The 20,056-nt window shown below is 42.7% G+C and overlaps 1 protein-coding gene across 2 annotated transcripts in view; it reads left to right on the top strand.

Annotated features, from left to right (window-relative positions):
* Nucleotides 1-8,930: 8,930 nt before the first annotated feature.
* Nucleotides 8,931-20,056, top strand: part of LOC134451452 (G-protein-signaling modulator 2-like) — a 35,301-nt gene continuing 24,175 nt past the window's right edge. The window contains exon 1 of one of the 2 annotated variants that reach the window (XM_063201934.1): nt 8,931-9,111. Coding sequence is in view for 1 of the 2 variants with exons in the window: in XM_063201932.1 (XP_063058002.1) it covers nt 13,435-13,541 (107 nt within the window). In the remaining variant the exon portion in view is untranslated. Of the gene's footprint in view, nt 9,112-12,159; nt 13,542-20,056 lie in introns of those variants that run through there. The other variant, XM_063201932.1, reaches the window with a different exon arrangement.

Raw genomic sequence — 20,056 nt, forward strand, 5'->3', positions numbered from 1 at the left:
TTGTGACGTTGAGAGGACGTGTTTGGCTGGAGTCGCAGTTCCTCGGATTAACCATTTTACATATCACCTGTATGGATGCTGTGCTTCTTGTTTTGGAACATTGATTGAACGTGTGTTGGAGGTGTTCCGATTTCTATTTTTTCAAGACAGTCATGAAGTAGGCTATATTTGTAACATTATTACAAAGCTAAACATGGCTTAAAGGTACACTGTGCAGGAAATGGTCAAAAAAGGTAGTGCAACTATGCTGCTCATTGAAACTGGGCTGCCTAATGCCAAATTTGATCTTTACATGAAAGTTTACTGAGTAGTAAACAAATATTTTCTAGTATGACCCAAGTAGAATCATTTTTTCCAGCTAAAAATGGCTATTTTTGGAAATTCAAAATGGCGGACCATTGAGAAGATCCCCCTTTTCATGTATGAAAAGTGAATTTTTTCAAGTCATAATGAATACATAGAATTTGATGGTGGTGATAAATATTCATGAAAAAGGTAACATTAGGGAATGGGCAGCATGAATTTTGGAAATAAACAACTAAAAATCTCACGCAGTGTCACTTTAAGTCCCATTTTCAACACAATAAGACAGACTTGAATTTGAATAAAAAGTAAGTGATCTGCATCAAAATTTGCAGTGTCATGTTAGCACCCGTCGTTAACCGAATTGTGGGCCCAGTTTTAGCTCAATACAGAACTGTAATTTTGTTGCTAAATACAGGACGATTTCATTATTTCAGGTCCTTAAAGGTGTACAAAGCATGGGTCCTCATGAGCTACCAATTTGGCAGAACTGCACTGATGCACAAATAAGTGTAGCTGGCCTTTTCAAGAAATTAAAATTATGTATGTTCACTTATTGTTTCAGATTTAGGTCTACTAACAATGTCTAAATAGTGCTGCCTATGTACAAAAAGTGGATTCCAAAAAAGTTGGGACACTTGGTATTTTGTGAATAAAATAAAAATGCTGGCATTTTCAAAACATTCAATATGTTAATAAGGTAGAGCATTGTGTACAGACAACATATCAGTTGTTAAAGCCAAGCAGAATGATTGTTTTGCGGTAATTATGTGATCATTTAAAATTTCACCCTTGCAACAAATTCCAAAAAAGTTGGGACAGGGCCAATAAAATGCTTTTTATGTTGGATAAGACTAAACACAACACAAGGGAGGAGACTTAATATTTAAATACTTTGACTGATGGCATGATTTTATTTAAAAGATAGATATTTTGATGTGCTAGACTAGGCCTGGGCAAAAAATCGATGTGATTTTAAAATCGAGTTTGAACGTCAAATCGATTTGTTTTTTGAGAAATCGCGTTATGCGATTTTTTAAAAATCATCTGTCAGTTTATGTATCCAAGCGCACAGCGCATTGCATTCGCCACTAGGTCTAGCCTACCTAGTGCATTCTCTGTGTCTCCTCCCCCATTACATGCACAAACAAACGTGGTGAGTGAAATGGTTTGACAGAAATATAGTGAAACGGGTTAGGAATACGGGCTCCTGTTCAAAAAAGGTGACACTACCTCCTATCGTTTTACCAATGATGAATTAAACAACCTACCACTTTGTAAATTGTGAATGACAGTGTTGTCATAACGTAAGCTGTACGTCGTAGCAGCCGGACTACAGGCATGGTTCAATATTTGAAACGAAAACATCTCGCGGAGAAAATGCTAAACAAACTACTCTACCCCTACCACAAGAGTGGCGCAAGGTGGAAAGCAATCACGGATGCAATTAGCCTAGAACTACCTACTACGATATGCTTCCAATTTATTCGGCAGAGAAGAGAGGTTTTCAATATGCTTAAAGTTTTGGATGCGCTGCTTCCTCGCCTGTATGATCTTAACCAACATATGTGAGTTGAAAGGAATCTCTCTCCCTCCCTCTCTCGCTCTCTCTCTCTCACACACACACACACACACCCAAGCAACCGGAGCACTCTCGCACGCTCTCTCTCCTCCTCTCTCTAAAGCCCTACTCGGACGGGACTAGTTAGGAGACTTGTGGTAAAGTAACCGCGTCTGAAAGCGCCATGTCAGTAAAGATAGCGGCGATATCGGTAAACTTCGCCGAGAGTTTTACCACCTGTTGGAGTCTGGAGAGATTACCAGCTGTAAAACTAGTTCTAATCCCGTGCGAATGCGTTGATGTCTGATTAAATGCATGAAACGCGATATCTAGGCTAATCTACTCAGGCTTGCAAACGTTACCGTCTTGAAGTAAGCATTGTTTTAGTGTGTTGCTCCAAAATGTTTTCGCTGTGTTAACGCAGCAGTGTTCAGATGCATCGACATGTATTCAGACGCATTAGTATGGGCTCTGATGGGAAACCAGCAGACAATTGCTAAATTTGTTCATCTGGGACAATAGCCTCCATACATCTGTACTATAATGCATCATTAATATATTGTGTGGATGGATGGCACGTGACGACAAATCTCAACAGTGCCTGAGGGTTTACCCCTCACATTTTTTGTTCTTTCTCTGAGATGTTTCAATGTATTAGCAATGTTCTGAGATAAATTACATCAGGCTATTTTGGCCTGGAGTTCCCAAACTTTACTATGAGCCCTCCACATACAGGTAGATACAGCCAAGCCCCCCCTGACATGGGACGTGCCACACAATTTTTTTCTTTGCACCCAGTCTCACACCTTGATAAATTTGTGTATTCCTAAGACCGTTCAGGTAGGCTACTACAGAAAGCACAATACATAAATATTTTAAAGAAAAAAATATTCCTTTGGGATTTAAGCCTATTTTTGGTTTATTTTGGCTACTTAGGCCATTCAATTAATTTTGCTATATTTTCCCTGCCAATCTGCCACGACCCCCCTGGCATCCTCTCACGCCCCCCCAGGCGTCCCCAGGCCCCACTTTGAAAACCCCTACTATAGGCTACCCCATGTCCATATAAACTGGTCCAGTCCGAGTAGGCTTCACTCACACACACCAGAGGCACCGCCACACAAACAGAGCCTACTTCTCAATCTCTCTGTCTATCAATCAATCTCTCTCTCTCTCTCTCTCTCTCTCTCTCTCTCTCTCTCTCTCACACACACACACATGCACCACGTTGGGGCCTAGAGAGCTCAACAAGTTTTTTTTTTTTTTTGGGGGGGGGGGATTGAATCGAATCGTGAATCGTGAATCGAGTTTGGTAATGAAAAAATCTAGATTTTTTTTTCAGGGTGAATCGCCCAGCCCTATGCTAGACATGATTTCAGCAGCTCAACTGATAGGTGTGTTCTTCGACTTGTTTACCTTCTTGTTATGCTTAATAGGTGGCATATCCTCACTGCAAGAAAACAATGTTGTCACCTGTTTACTCTTATGATGGAACCACACTGTTGGAACATAGTAGAGATTGAAATTTTCCATCATTGTGGGGCAATATCTAAAGACTGTGCTCCAAAATATAATGCCTTGGTAGCTATGTATGCTGTTTAAAGTCTGAATATATCATTCAGCCCTCATTTTAATGCTCTACATGAGTAAGAAGACCATAACCAAGGCATCTCTGCACCCCTTTACCATCATATATGCAGTCTTTCAGACTGACCACTAAATCAAGCTGAAGTATTCATTTTCTTCATAACCTGGAGGGTGCATGACTCCATGATTTTAAAAAAGAATGAAATAATTTCCATTCTGTAATCAGAGGACAGTTTCACATGTCTCCTAGGTCCATCTAGAATGAGCTTTGCCACTTGCAGCACTGTCTAATGTCTGCATCATGTGCCTTAATCAAGTGTTGTGTTTATGGTCATTTTTTCAACAGCTGTCATTGTTGGAGTGTCATAGTTTGCTTATTGACGATGGGTATGTCATGATCTCATAACTCGTGCAATGATTTCACAGAACTCTACATTACAGAAATAGGCCTTATATGCCTGCAATTTTGAGAATTCAATGTTTCTGTGTAATAGATCAGTAATTAGTCCCTCAAAATCTTCGCTTCTGAGTGCCACAGCCTCTCTGTGATGGTATTTTATCTGTGCATTCATGTTGGCAGTCAATATAGTTCCTTTCAAAATATTCCTCCTTGTGTTATTTTTAGAATTATTCAACTATTACAACGTTTTTTGGCCCTGTCCCAACTTTTTTGAGATTTGTTGCATGGGTCGAATTTTAAATGACCACATATTTCCCTCAAAACAATGCTTTTGCCTCATTTTAACTGTTCCTATGTTGACCTTGTGCCATTGTGCATCTTATGCATGGATTGAATGTTTTGAAAATGCCAGCATTTTGATTTTATTCACAAAATACGAAGTGTCCCAACTTTTTTGGAATCCGCTTTGTATTCATTTATTTGTTTGTTTATTAGGGCTGTGGTGGTTAAGCACTGGTGGCATTTTATGTTATACTTTATATTGACAGGATTCAGAAAAAATACTCATTTGTTGCATATTAATTACCTTGTCAGCATGTTTAGGTGAATAGGCCTAGGGGGGGGGCACAGCAGCTAAGCTGGGGGGGCAGGGCCCCAGGGCCCCAGGGCCGACCCTAGAGGAGACTGCCTTCACCCTTAACTGCAGAGCGTGTGAACTGATGTCTTTAGAGAGAAGTTTGTCAAGCTTTTCATAAAATGACTAAGGGTTTGATGAATTATAGTGGATTTTGACATGACAGTGCTGGTCATGAAGAATGCACTGTATCGCAAAGGCCAGATGAGTTAACCAAAGAATAGGAACTCTGCATTCCACCACTATGTCGCTAACCATTGTGGCTTTGGAGAGCAGGTCTCCAGCATTGGTCAGTGCATATTAATGTCTCTCCCCTGATTTAAATCATGAGTTTTGGGGTTTGAATGGAATCTTTTTTTACCACCACACTCGATGAACCTTGGCTGCCAAACCAGTTTTAATTATTGCAGAATGTGTGGTTGGAATGGAAGGTAAAACTGAGCAAATGCTAGTGACTGAGATGGCACAAATAAAATAAAAATTAAATTGGCTTTAAATTGCCATTGTTTTGCGGTAGGCTTACACCAATGGAAAGGTTACAGGGAAAACAGTTTCCCTTCTGGGTTGCTCTAAAAGTTTGTCCTGTGGCAGATACTATTTCTTGTTTGCCATTTTTTAAACTGATAGTATGCATGTGTGTAGAGAAACAAGTATTGAATTGACAAGATGCCCTTTTGTTGATACTTTTACACATAGGCCAAATGCTACCATAAAAGCCATATCCCACTTTTAGCTAGGAATATACCGTACATTACTATTTTTATTTTATGAGGTAAGCTTATCACCCATCACATACTCCTTCGGACCAGGTTTTCGATCAGTACATCAGTTTGTTTGTACAACGCTTTGGACTGGTGGTGATCAGGTGTTCCATGTCGATGAGGTGGGAGATTGAGTTGCAAAGGTGTGTCACAGGTGTGCATGGTCATACAGCACCACACTGTGTTGCAACTGAGACATGCTCAACTAGGGTGCAATTTGTGGATGGGTATGGAGGAGGTTTTCTCACCTTCTGGTTTTGATATCTCTCCACCTCCATTAAGTTCCAGTGGGGAATGCCCTCATATGGGATTCATCAAATTGCACTCTGGACGTAGAGTAATGAGCCCTGCCTAAGCATACAGGAAAGCATGTACTGTCCCATTTAGAACTGAGCACATTATTTTGGTACATTTTGGGTCAATTGTTTTAAATAAGAAAGAGTGGTGGTAAATATAATTATCAGGTTACTTAACAGCTTGATGGTGCTATGCTTATCTTTCTATCACTGTTTGTCCTTGTGTGATGAGTGACCTACTTGTGTAAGATGAGGGTAAGGGAGAGTATCCATTTACTTGTCTACAATGGGTGGCGATGCACTATTTAAAAAGTATTTGAAGTTCACTGTATTTCTTTAAAGTCATTAAACTGTAGATAAGATTAAACGGTTTCTTCTGTGAGGCATGAGGTGTCATTTTCCAGAAGATTAGTTATTATTAGTTATTACACTAATAATAATTCTCGTCGAAGTAGACCTGCTGGCCAGATGGTGCAAAGACAACAACCTCCTGCTGAATGTCAACAAGACCAAGGAGATTGTTGTCAACTTCCAAAGGGTCCAAAAACAACTGCCACCACTGACCATCGACGGCGATGCTGTGGAGAGAGTGAGCAGCACCAAGTTCCTTGGAGTGCACATCAGCGACGACCTCTCTTGGACCACCAACACTACATCACTGGCGAAGAAGGCCCATCAGCGTCTCTACTTCCTGCGCAAACTAAAGAAGGCAAGTGCTACACCCTCCATCATGACAACATTCTACAGAGGAACCATAGAGAGCGTCGTGTCCAACTGCATCACAGTGTGGGGAGGAAGCTGCATGGAGAAAAACAGGAAGACACTCCAGCTTGTTGTGAACACAGCGAAGAAGATCATTGGAGTACCACTCCCCTCCCTGCAGGACATTTACACCACACGCCTCACCCGGAAAGCACTGATGATCATCAAAGACACAAGCCACCCTGCACACAAACTGTTCAGCCTCCTGCCCTCTGGAAAGAGGTACAGGCGCCTCCGTACCCGTACCACCAGGCTGGCGAGCAGCACAATGCACCAAACGATCAAGATGCTGAACACTCAACCCACTCTCCCTCCACTGTCAGCCTCTAGCCAGCAAGGCCACTGACAACCCCCCCCATCCCCCACCACCATATCTGCGACTGAACATTCCACCTGCACTACTATACTTGTGACTGAACTTTCAACCTGCACTAACTCAAAACATGCACACACACACACACACACACACACACACACACACACACACACACACACACACACACACACACACACACACACACACACACACACACACACACACACACACTGTACTTTCTGCACTAAACCCAAACATACACACACTGACACACACACACACACACACACACACACACACACACACACACACACACACACACACACACACACACACGCAAACACAAACACACACACACACACACACACACACACACACACACACACACACACACACACACACACACACACAGACACACGAACACACACACAGACGCACACCGCACTTTCTACCTGCACTAAACACATACACACACACACACACACACACACACACACACACACACACACACACACACACACACACACACACACACACACACACACACACTGCTGCTGGTGTACTTGACAGACCTTTTTAATATTTATTTTTCTTCAAATGCTACTATTACCATGTCAGAACGCTATAAAGGACCTTTTAGGAAAAGCACAAAAGCACAACAATACCTCTTAATGTATGTCCTCTACAAGTCTTCTGTTGTCCAGTCTTGCACTTTAAATGTCTGTATGAGCACTGTCTATGTCCATACTGTCTTAAGTCCATGTATAAGTACTGTCTATGTCTATACTGTCTATGTCCTTACCTAGATTTAGTCTATGTCTGTATGGGAAAGCAAGAAATGTAATTTCAAATTCTTTGTATGACCAGTGCATGTAAAGAAATTGACAATAAAAACCTACTTGACTTGACTACTTGACACCTATCAACTCAACCTAATCACAGCCATGGCAGGCCTGGTCTTAGTTTAGTTATTTCACTGTTGGGACAGAGGCATTTGAAGTTCACATCAACCTTCAATGACCTTAAAAATACATTTAACTGAATTCAAATGAAATTCAATGCACACAACAGTCTCAATATTGTTTACAGTTATTTGTGTTTTATAAAAGGGGCCCTGGAGACCATGCGGATAAATACCTTTCTCATATTGCATTAAAATAATACTTTTGGCAACAGTGATTTTCACATTTTCTAGGGGGCAAACCCCCGAATCCCCAACAACATAGAGTCTCACACATCTGATCTAAAACCTTGACCAGTAACACCTATAGAGAGAAGCCTTTGTTGTTGTCTGGCTCAGGGGCCCATGGAGTCATGATCTGTCCCTGTACAGACTGAGTGGGCAAACCAACATATCCCATGCAGGCCTGCCGACAGAGGGAGGACAAAGGGGTATGTTGTCCTGGGCCCAGAGAGATAAGGGGCCCAGAATTGGGTTCCCATTACATTTTTATGTATTTGGTAGGGGGCCCTTTCAGATGACTTTGTCCTGGGCCCAGCGAAATCTGTCAGCGGCCCTGATCCCATGCACCACTGCAGTGTGAAAGTCACCAGGGCCATGATGGAACTGAATCATCAGGAAAGTTCTCCAATGAGGTGTGACTCAACCCACGCCCAGCGCCCTCATGCTGTCAACTTTCTGGAGAGCTGTAGAGCGTGTTTAAAACTCATTTATTCAGTCTTTCCATTTCATCTGGACATCTGTCTTTATTGAAAGGCGTCCCTACTGAGAGCTTGAAGAAATAAAAATGTATCTTAGGGCCAAAGGTTAACGCCCATGCACAGACCACATAGTTGTTCATGCTTTCCATAATAACCACCAGAACAGATGCAGATGTTGTGGGTTCTAGCAAAAAAAAACACACACAAAAAAAACACCACGTACATCTGCCAGGGTGATTGCGTCTAGTAGTCTGCTTACTTGCCCTACACGGAGGTGATTGTACAACCCATTTGTGCTCAGGCGAATGCCTCTTGACTCAGTAGCCCTCTCTAATGTGACGGGAAAAGTTAGTCTCAAAAGGAATGTTAAGCTGGCGCGTGTAAGACCTAGGCTACACATTAATCATCTATAATCTCAGCGGGTGCGAATGGCACGGTGTCTGCTCTAGCTGTACTATGTGGATATATTTACATGAATCTGCATTTAAAGCTCGGTAGGTGCTCTGCCGCCCCTGTGCGCTGTGCGCAGTTCCCACACTACTCCCAGTACATTACAGCTGTTACTGTGGTAAAGGCTATTATTAAGGGCGTGGTCTGTGGCAGAGTTCTCCAGTGCGATTGGTTAAAATCGGTGCCAGATGAGCAAGTTTCCTCAAGTTGAGCACAAGGAACATTTGGGAAAAAAAGTTTGAGGAAAATGGCGACTGCGTAAATGTTGAAAATCTATCCTGTCATACCACTTTCACTTAACGATGTGCCAAGCGAGCCTCTAGAAGTATACCTGCTTGTTTCTCCATTTGACGAGTCTTGGGACGCAGGATTCACAAAGGTAAATCTTTACTCATCTCGGGTAACAATGTAGCCATTGCATCACCAACCATGTAATCGTGCCAATATGTTCACTGCTATAGTGTTGCGAAGGTTGACGAATATTGACTAAACGTTTTATGTAGTGTCGTTCCAAAATGAAAGTACTCTCGACCAATTGAAGTGGCTGTTCGATGTTGTTGATGAGGTTAGGCGTATCATTTGTATTTAATTAGCTCAGTGGAAAGCCCACCTAGGGCACATGTCCCCTATCAACGGATGAAATAGGGCATAGTCTTAATACATTTCAAGGGATGGCTCACATGAAGGGGAATTGTGTGTTATGTCATCCTATAGTGTGGAATTTCCAGATGTGCTTAGCAGGTTGGTCTTTTGGTAGTTGAGTCCCCCCTGATCACCCAAGAACAAAGTCTATTGGTGTTCCCCCATAATCCCCATGGTGTCCACACCCACACATTCTGTTGACAGACTAGGTTTACTTGGCTGTCATTAGGATACAGCTTTTAATCTATGTTGTGATCCCAGGCTGTTTCTGGGTCCAGACAGTGGATAAAGAAAGCAAGATCCAGGATCATTGTCATCCTTGACAAAGCCTTTGATTTTGGTAGCTTCATCCTATAATGGTTTTTTAAAGCCCAGGGCTTTAAAATACTGGATTCCAGTCCATCAAGACGGGATTTCAGTAAATAGACTTACAACACCCCAAAGAATATTACTCAAATGACAACTGCTGAGGTAAGCTGTGTTCTCGATTCCTGTAATCTGTTGGTTTACAATTGTACTTCCCTATTGTAGGACAGCCAAAGTAACAGTACCTGTCACTTTGAGTCTGAGGGCTGAGTGTATAGCAGCGGTGTAGTCTACTTTTTTGAAGTGGGTATACTGTATATTCGAGCATTTTTTGAAGTGGGTATACTGTATATATTTATGCTATTCTAAATAATGGATCAATCGATTTTAAGTGGGTATACTGAAGCCCCTAAAATTTAGAAGTGGGTATACTCCGTATACCTGCGTTCTACATAGACTACACCACTGGTGTACAGTATGACTGGCCTGGTAAACCCGCTCCTTGGACTGTTACATTGTGTTTAGTGGGTCTGAATATGGGTTTTCTCTGGATGAATTTAGCCAAATCAGTTTGGCAAATCATAGAGGGAGTGTTTGCAAGTGGTGGCACCCTCTACAGTGTGCTTCAGGGAAATAAAGAGCATGGTGAGGGTGTCAGTGCAGACCCATTTCTCCATGTGTGGGAATACAGCATCATACAGTGGTTAATGACTCAAGGGAGACCGTTGACTCATCATAATGATGGATGTCAGCAAATGAATAGATAAAGCGCAAAAGCTCACAGGAAGAGTATGACTACAACTGTTTACGGTTACTGGAAATGTTTTTGGGGAATCGTTAAGAGCATGGTGACAGGGATGGCTCACTGTCACTGGATATGACATTTGGGGTCATTTTGGAATTGCTTAACCTAGCGTGTTCTTTGTTCCAAGTTTTGGCACAGGGCACTCCACTGCACCTGTTGCACTGCATGCTGGGATACTACAGGCAGTTCGAAGCGGGCTGGAGCATTCCGGAGCCCAGCCCCTTTTTCCTCACTTCGACTATAAAGCCAGTTGGAGCTGAGTTTCCTCTGTTTTAGTAATACAACAGCAACAAAAGAGTGAGTGAATTATATGTGTACTTTTAGATGTGTTTATGGTTGGATTAAGCCTTTATTCAGACAGGACAGTTTGAGAGTGTGACAGGAAATGAGTGGGAATGAGAGATGGGGGCGGATGGTAGGGCTGCTCGATATTGGAAAAAATCAATATCACGATATTTTCTGCAAATATTGATATCACGATATTTTAAGCGATATATACGAAATTCCCAACCCCCGCCACTATTATCGTAGTGGAGTAGCACGCATAATGGCTTTCTAGTTTCTAGTGCTTTCTAGTAGCATAATGTCTAGTAAGTCTGGGTAAATGTAGACTTGAGGAGAGCGCGAGAGGCGGCTATTTTTCTCGACATAGAGCTAGTTCTGATGTACCACCCCTGCGTTTTGCTTAATCCCTTGGCTGCCATACTGCACCGTAGCGTTGAAAATGCCAAATGACAAAATATCACGATATATGAATTTTGATATTGATATCGCGATATATGATGAATATTGATATCGCGATATAAATACGATATATTGCACAGCCCTAGTGGATGGGGACATTTTCTTTGGCCAGAATCGAACTCGGTCCCCGATGTAACAGTACAGTGGCTTAGCAGTATGATACGCTGAGGCTGAGAGTGAGTGAGTTGTTATTTACTAGTGTAGTGAGGAAGGGCTCTCACTTCTAGCAAAAGCGAATACACAAGTGATGAGTTCACCAAAACAGACACTCGTCAGAAGGGCTTGAATGTGAAAAACAACTCTTCATAAACAACTGTCATTCAGTGTAGTCAAGAAAGGTTGATGTGAATCAAGCTCATTTCACGCACACTGCACCTTTTTTCCCCATCTGGTGCTGACCACGTGAGACATTCTCCACCACAAGTGCTGTGTTCTTTAAATATTCAGGGCTGCTTCTGGCAGGGACCAAATTACACAGGTAACAATTAGTTTTTGAAACGGAAAACCTTTTAAGCCTGATGACACAACAGTCAGGGATACTAACTTACCTTTACTTCATGGTGCCTGACCATTACTGGAAATTTCAGTTTTTGATGGCTTCACTTCAGCTACTCCTTAATTGCTACCACACGCCTTAATTGAGGGTCTCATGTATGATTAAAGTGTGGAGGATTTTTTGTAAATTGGCCTACTTGTGCACAAAGCACGTTTTTTTTTCAAGGTAGCTCCTACTGAAATTATAAACCTTGAACATGCGTCACTGGCTGTCAGTCACAGTGCAATAGCAGCAATCTATCTGACAAATGTGCAATTAGGCGAAAATGAAAGGTGCATACCGGTACTTCCTGTATTTCAGAAGTGGATTCCCCCCAAATTTTAGAATTGTACAGTAGGTTTGGGTCTGTGGTGTTGAAAATGGTGCAACTGTGGACTGCTCTGCTGTGTGATTTGGCATATACTGCTACCTACTCTGCCCTTCAAAGGCAAAGTGCAACTAAGTATGCCAACACTGAAACTGAGTAAATGCCTTCAAAGCCTTGGTATTGGGTTGGATATTGTAGTTACTGCAATCGTGACATTGCGACTTCTCTAAAACGGGACATATTTAGACCACACGGATTTGTCACAAGATGGAGGAGGTGTAATGGACCATTTTCAGACCAAACTCTATTTTGACAAAAATATGTCGTTCTAGCACTTTGCCTTTGCAGGGCAGTAGTGGAAGTCTGTTATAGTGCCTCTGCCAGGTCCCTCTGAGGGGCACGGGGGCAGTCAGTGCACTGGGAGGGCAGAAAAACACACCTCGTAGTCTGAATATAGAGAGGACGAAAATAAATCCAGGAGGAAACCTGGTAAATGGAAAATTGTTATGGGCGCCAGGCCATTTCATTAGTGTGGGTGCCTTTTTGTCCCAGTCTGTTATTGTGTGCAATTACTTTTTGCTCATTGTTGGCTCCACAAAGGAGGCTAGATTGCTATCCGTTGGTTTGTGTTAGAAGCTAGAGGAGGGAAGTTATGAGGACATTTTCATGATGTTTTCAGGGAGGCTTGGAAAAGAGCCAATAACAGAAAGGGGACATGCCTTGGCAGAGACGTGTGCCCTGCAAGTGCTGTGAAGTTATGTTTTGGTTTGAGTAGGAAAATAAATAATATGACAAATGTGGCATGAATACAATTGTTAAAAAAATAATTCATATATTGATTATGGACATATCTAAAAGATGACACACTGGTTGAACACATGATTTGACATTCACTACTACGCGGGCAAGGAGAAAAGACATAGAGAAGCATGGCCCTTTTAAAAATATCATTTGATTTACTTTCATTTCATGGTCATGGCTGCATGGGAGCCACATGAGTGTGTGGAGTGGACACATGAGTGAGCTATGACTTCTCATGTGTCCACCACTCTGCCATTCAGCTGACCCACGCCTCTGCAGCTGAGTTCAGGAAGGAAAAAAACAGAGGAAAGAAAAAAAGGAAACCCCGCTGACCGAATCGCCTTGTTTTGGACATTTAAGCCAGTCTTTCTCACCCTGTCGTCCTCCTCGGAGGGTGTTGCTCTGTGGCTCCCTGTGTTGTTTGCCTGCTTCCAAGTCAAGACACCAGTGCTGCTCTCCTCTCCTCTCCTGTTCTGTTCTCTCCGCCACCTCCCCTTTCTCTCTCTCTCTCGCTCGGCGGCACTCCCCTCTCTCCCCCACCATGGAGTACGCGTTGTTAGGGGGGTTCTTTCCTGGAGACTCGGTTGTGGACATGAACTCATTCTACAGCATGCATGAGGACGATCAACAGTATGATGCGCGCTACAGGTAGGACCCACAGATACAGCTATAGTCGCTATTGTTAATGAACCAAACTCCCAGCCTGGAGAGGTTGGAGGATGTAGTTCAGATGGGTAGACGTGGACGAGAGGAGGAATATGTTTCTAGTTTAACTTCATCAGGATGTGCTCTGTCTTAGTGATGTTCAGATGAAGAGATGCATTTGAAGCATTTTGAAACACTTTCTTGAGCTTATTGTGCTTTCTTGAGCTTGTTCTGTTGTTTTAAAGTTTGATGGGTGGAATAATAGGTGGTCAGGATATTCAGGCATATGACAAATACACACATTGGTCTGTTAATCTATGGCAACAGGCTGCTAGATGACCAGCAAGTGGTCAGTCTTATTATTAGGGTTCAAGCACACAGCTTTGGTGGAGAATTGATTAAACTGAATCTGTTTTCAACAATGATATACAAGTGTTTTTTCTAAATGAAAGTCCACATATGAAAGCACTCCTCTTTTACTTTTTTTGTATTATTTAGAATTTTTATAGCTTTTTAAAGTTTTGTTTATTTATTTTGTTTTTTGTTTTACTTTACCCGTTGATATGGTTATGATTGAAAAACAGCTATAACGTCAAAGCTGTTTCTTCTGGTACAGCAGTAGATGTGCAAGTTTTAGGTGGAAACTGAGAGAATTTGTTGCATTTTCAGCAAACCATCTTGCTGACTGTGTTCTGCTGGGCAGCAGAAGAGCTTTAGATCATGGCCGTAGCCTCTGGCACCGCTTGCCTACATGCATCACCCTGTCTGTCTGTCTGCATCACCCTGTCTGTCTGCACCACCCTGTCTGTCTGTCTGCATCACCCTGTCTGTCTGCATCACCCTGTCTGTCTGTCTGCGTCACCCTGTCTGTCTGCATCACCCTGTCTGTCTGTCTGCATCACCCTGTCTGTCTGTCTGCATCACCCAGTCTGTCTGCATCACCCTGCCATCTGGTCTGTCTGGCCATAAAGCAGCAGGCCCTTGCCCCTGGGAGCCAGGAATAATTAGTGGAGTAGTCGCTCCATATTAATGGATTGCTGAGGCAGACATGTGCACAACTCACTGTGGATGGCCGGTCGGCCATGACGCCAAGCCTTTTACTGTACAGTGGTGGCCATCGATCTCCCATCACCCGCCTCTTAATTACCTTTACTACCCAGGAGATGGACGTGTGTGTGTACGTGTGTCTGTGTGTGTCTATGTCTGTGTGCCAGCTCTCTGGGACTGTGTTGTACTTTTAGGTCTATATTTGATTTGTTGTCTTGGAGAGGACCTCTTCCCCATGTTGTGCCCAGACAGTTTGTCTCCCTACCACGTGTTTGTATCACATTCTCCCTTCATACTATTGATGACGGCTCGCTTGATCATTCATCCGGTCATGATGTGTCATTTTAGACTGCGGTGGCCTAATGGATAGGGAGCTGGTCTTGACATTGAATGGTCTCCGGTTCGAATCTCAGTAATGAACAGTACAGTAATGTCTCTGTACGTAACATGATTATGGTAGCGGCGGTAAGTTCTTCTTGATGAGATTGTCAGCTGAAGTGAAATGTAATAACCGTGAGCTGCCAGCACTGAGTTATGAGTATGGATGATGTGATGAATCGTGATAAGCACAAACTTGGCAAGCCAGTCAGTGGCTCCCCCAACACCGGCCTTTTAAAGCAGCCTGAAGAGCACCATCAAATTTGAGAGCCATTACTTTCCCAGAGACCCTGCACTCTTGAGTTTAGTGGTGCATACCAAACCCGTTTAGAAGTGGGTAAAATTGGATCATCTCTTGGAAGAGTGTAAAATTGGATTGCACTCAAGATTTCATTATAAGAGTGCACCTAACTTTTTCTATTCTTTACTTGTTTACCACAAAGTTGAATGGTTAAAATGAAAGGACAACTGGAGTCATTGATTCTTCTTAGATGCTATTAGGTGCTGTATGAAATCCTTCCAGAAGCATCACTGTAGCCATGGAAATGGTTCCTGGCTCGTAGGTCGGAGAGTAATTTCGGCGGCGTGGTAATTTGAGTGGGTGCTTGAGCTTGCGTGGGAACGAGGTTGAAACGGAGCCGTGTCCTGGCCGCCCTGCCACCTGCCACGAGACGACTGCATTATTGACGACCTCGCTGAAACTTTGATGAAATGGGGAGGGGTAGGGACGAGTGGCTAATTGAAGAAATAATAATAATCAAACAGACAACCTTAACACTTCATTGATGAAGATACTTGTTGTTTATTACTATTTAGTATAGTTTAAAGTAGTGTTACGTTTTTCCCCTTCATATTCTACAAGTATGCTCTCCGTTGAATGTGTTTATGGGAACTATCACATGCTGGAATGTGTGTCTCACCAATTCATTCAATGAAGGACAACTCTGAAATTCTGTTCAAACTCAATTCAGTCTGGTCCAGAAAGTGCCTTCAACATTTAGATGAGTCAAAAACAAACAAACAAACAAACAAACAAAATATTATAGTCTAGCATTTTTATTTTTCCATATCGCGCAGCTTGGCTTGGCTCTGTAGGGTTTGAGTCTCATCCATCACCCATTGCATGGGAGCCCACCTGTTCTTGCCATGCCCCGGAGGAGTGTGGTGTGTTGGGGTCATTTACCTGAGGGCCCTTGGTCTCCCTTGATGCTCACCTGTCCGTGTTTGTGTGACCACACGCCGGCTCAGGTTGCAGGAAGTGTGCTGGTTGGTTCCACGTTGTGTTTTGGGGCGTTAGGAGATTATCTTAGCGAGAGGGATGGAAAGTCCTGCTCATTCTGTCTAATGATCCTCTATCTCTCATCTCGGTCCTGCTGCCTTTGGTTGGTTGGTTGTTTTACAGAGAGGACGTGGCTTAGATCAGTGGTTCCCAACCTTTTTCTTAAGGGACCCATGTTCTTACTATTGTAAGCTTTGGTGACCCAACCACGCGAGTCACAAGATGCCCTCTGTTTCCTGCGAAGACTAATTTTAGTTATTTTATTCCTCAATTCGTCTTTGGTCAAATATAGAATAAATGTTTAATGTAATTTGTTGCGTCTATGCATTTATTAGTTAAATGCTTTGTCTTTTATTCAACAAGGGCTATATATATTTAAAATGAAACCCCTTAAAATCAAGAGGGCTCCGCGACCCCCTGTGGATCTTTGGCGACCCATAAGGTGGGTCCCGACCCATAGGTTGGGAACCACTGGCTTAGATGACTACGTACTATAACTGCAGTGAGGGGACTGTGGGGAGCTGTGAAGTCGGCCACACGTGGATTTTGACAGTTTGGGAGTTTTGAAATGGCTTAGCATGTTCAATAAAATAGCTCATTATTTGATTTCTCCTTTTGACGTTTCATGGGATTCGACAACACCATGCATGAGTGTTGATGTAGGCCTACACATTGGTGTCTACGCATGCAGTCTACTTATGAAAATGCAGGTTGAGTCTGCAGTGTTTCGCATGCTGACGTGCTAATTGGCTTACCAGTATGTGGGTGGTTGACGTTTAAGGGCGTAATGCAAAAAAAAAAGTTTTTCCAATTCCTGAAAAAAATGATGGAAAAAATACAAAAAAGAAAGCACTTAGTGGTCCGTGGAATTTTGCCTTATTTTTTGCCATTTTTGGGAAAATGTGTCCTGCATCAACACATTGTATAGGCATGTCACACCGCAGGAAATTCACTGCATTATGGCCATTTTAATCCTTTTGTATACATGACTGACATCTGAGCTCAAGCTAACTTGATAATGATATTGTGTTTACTCTTAATATGTGTTTTCATTTATAAAAAACTTTAAGAGCAGTCACACCACAGGACACCATAAAATGAACCTAAGCATTGCGTGACAGAAACATTGCAATATGAAGACATATTAAGAGGTTAATAGTCACCTTAAGCTTCCACAGCACTCTCCAATAACTGAGTTACTGACTGGTTAGGAGCCAGTCTTTAAGACCCTTGTAGTTGGCCTTGCAGCTGCCCGTTCACAAACATTGACCTACATGTCACCCCACAGGACGCAATTTGTGTTACAAAATTGAACTTGTAGTTAATATTACTGTCTTGAGTTTTTTTCACATTCACATATCTTAATATAAAGTAGATATTTATGCAATCATGGCAAATGCTTCATACTTTATTCAAAATGTGGTTGGTTAATTTATATATATATTATATTCCAGGTTTCATTAATATTACAGTCACACCGCAGGATATTTGACATATAAACCTTTACATAAATCTTAACAAAAATGTTTCTTCTCATCTAAGACTAATATGAAACATAATGTACCACATCTTCTTTCATTGACATTTGTTTTTGTTAAAGGAAAAATAACAGTTTTGTGGGTTTTTAACCAATGTTACGAAAAAACAAGGCGTCACGTCAACCACCCACTTGGTGTTTTTTTTCCCTGTCCCGTGCACACACCAATTCAGTCCCCGTCTGCCTGTCTTCCGGAGGAGAAGGTGACCACATATAGTAGAGCAGATGCTGGCCCTGGACGCCTCCAGTCTGCCGGCCGTGCTGCTGCCCCAGGCCGATTTGGGACGGATTCAAGTGGATTTGATCGGCTTGGCCTCGCCTCACCGACTAGCATTGAAACTCATCTTATGTTCAGTTGATCCCTATACTGTACGTGTACAGAGAGGGCACTCTGCCATGCGAGACGTTGGACATTTGTGCAATATTACAGTTTTAAAACTGCTCTGTGGCCTACTGTTACTTCTTATGCATGCTCCACTCATTTCACAGTAAAGTACTAGGCCATGTACCAGTTGTAGTGCCATAGAGAAACCTTATTCATCCAAACAATGTCCAAGGGCATACTGTACATAATTTACACCTATGTACACACATAAACCTATAGTTTATGTACAGTGAATATCTTTTATGTTCCGAGGATGAAGGGGGATACCATATAGCAAGTCTACTCCTTAACAGAGGCAGAGAGGGGAGGAGTTCACATGGAGGCTGAGTCAAGAATGTGTCATAAACCCCAAACTTTCTCTCGAAAACCAAGCCACAACTAAGGCCCCCATATATGGGCTTGCATGCCTTCATGGGGATCCAGGTTCAAGTCCGGGTCGGGTCATGTCCCCAACTAGCCTAGAAATCTAGACGCCCCTAGCGACCGCAAATTGAATTTGCTCCCGGGGGCAGTCTAGCGGACCCCGGTCGTTTTGCGAGGCTGAAAGTTATCCGATGACAGGGCCAATCAAATCGCGAGGGGGGCCGGGATACTTAGTAAACAGGAAACTTTAAGAAGAAGCATGGTGTCCGTCCGTGCTACGTACAGCACGAAAGTGCACTTAATTTAAAAAGCCTGGATGATAATACATTTCGTGTCTGACATGGACTGATGTAATAATACACCATGAACTTATCGGACACAAATAGATCACAACACAATACCATTTGATCATTCGATGTTTTAAACTAGCTCGGTAAGCTAAGTTGAGCATTTTACAGGACCAGATAGTCACACGCTATTATCAGACCACTACTGTAGGTGTAGAATGAAATTGCTGCCCCAATTTCTAATAAGACACATGCCATTAAAAACGAGACATTTGGGAGCTTTGAAAGTCTTTGAGTAGCTTACTAAATAGATGGGAATGGCATAGTCTACCAAGCTAGTGGCTAGCTAACCTGTCGTCAATAACACAGAGGTATCCAGTCTTAATATAACCATTTAACTAACAAGCCCCAAATGGCTCAACATTTCGCTGGTTGATCAAGGAGGGCCATGTGGTTGAAAACGAGGCATTTTTGAACTGTATAAGTGAAAACACGATTTATTAGGACACTTTTTTTGTGGCTGTGGTCATCACATGCATTCACTGCTACGACGGCTCGAATTTGCCGCTCCACCTACAAAGGGGCCCTCGCTGGCTAGCTAACCTGTCGCCAATAACACAGAGCTAGGTATCCAGCCTTGTATTATATGCCTGCCCCAAATTCTAATAAGATCCATGTCATTAAAAACGAGACATTTGGGAGCTTTGAAAGTCTGTAAGTCGCTTACTAAATAGATGGGAATGACACATAGAGTCTACCGAGCTAGCGGCTAGCCAATCTGTCGCCAATTACACAGAGCTAATATCCAGCCGTGTATTAGTTATGGGTATACAGCTAGCTAGCTAACACCGAACATGCCATGTTGACAACAATCATAAATATAACCATTTAACAAGCCCCAAATTGCTCAACATTTCGCTGGATGATCAAGAAGGGCCGTGTGGTTGAAAACGAGGCATTTTTGAACTATGTAAGTGAAAACACGATTTATTAGGAAACTTGTTTGTGGCTGTGGTGATCACACGCATTCACTACGACGGCTCGGAATTGCCGCTTCACAAGACAGCTGTGACGTTACACAGAAGTGTGTGGGGATTGGTTGTTTGCCATCCAATTGCGTGGCGTTGAGTGCTGAAGCAACCGTTTATCCCGCCCACACTGCTGCCCAGCCCTCCTAGACCCTGGTACAGCTTTTTGCTGTACGGGTCTGGCTCGCTAGGCTAGTCCCCAACCATACCCCCT

This window comes from Engraulis encrasicolus, chromosome 6 (assembly GCF_034702125.1).
Source record: "Engraulis encrasicolus isolate BLACKSEA-1 chromosome 6, IST_EnEncr_1.0, whole genome shotgun sequence".
NCBI lineage: Eukaryota > Metazoa > Chordata > Actinopteri > Clupeiformes > Engraulidae > Engraulis > Engraulis encrasicolus.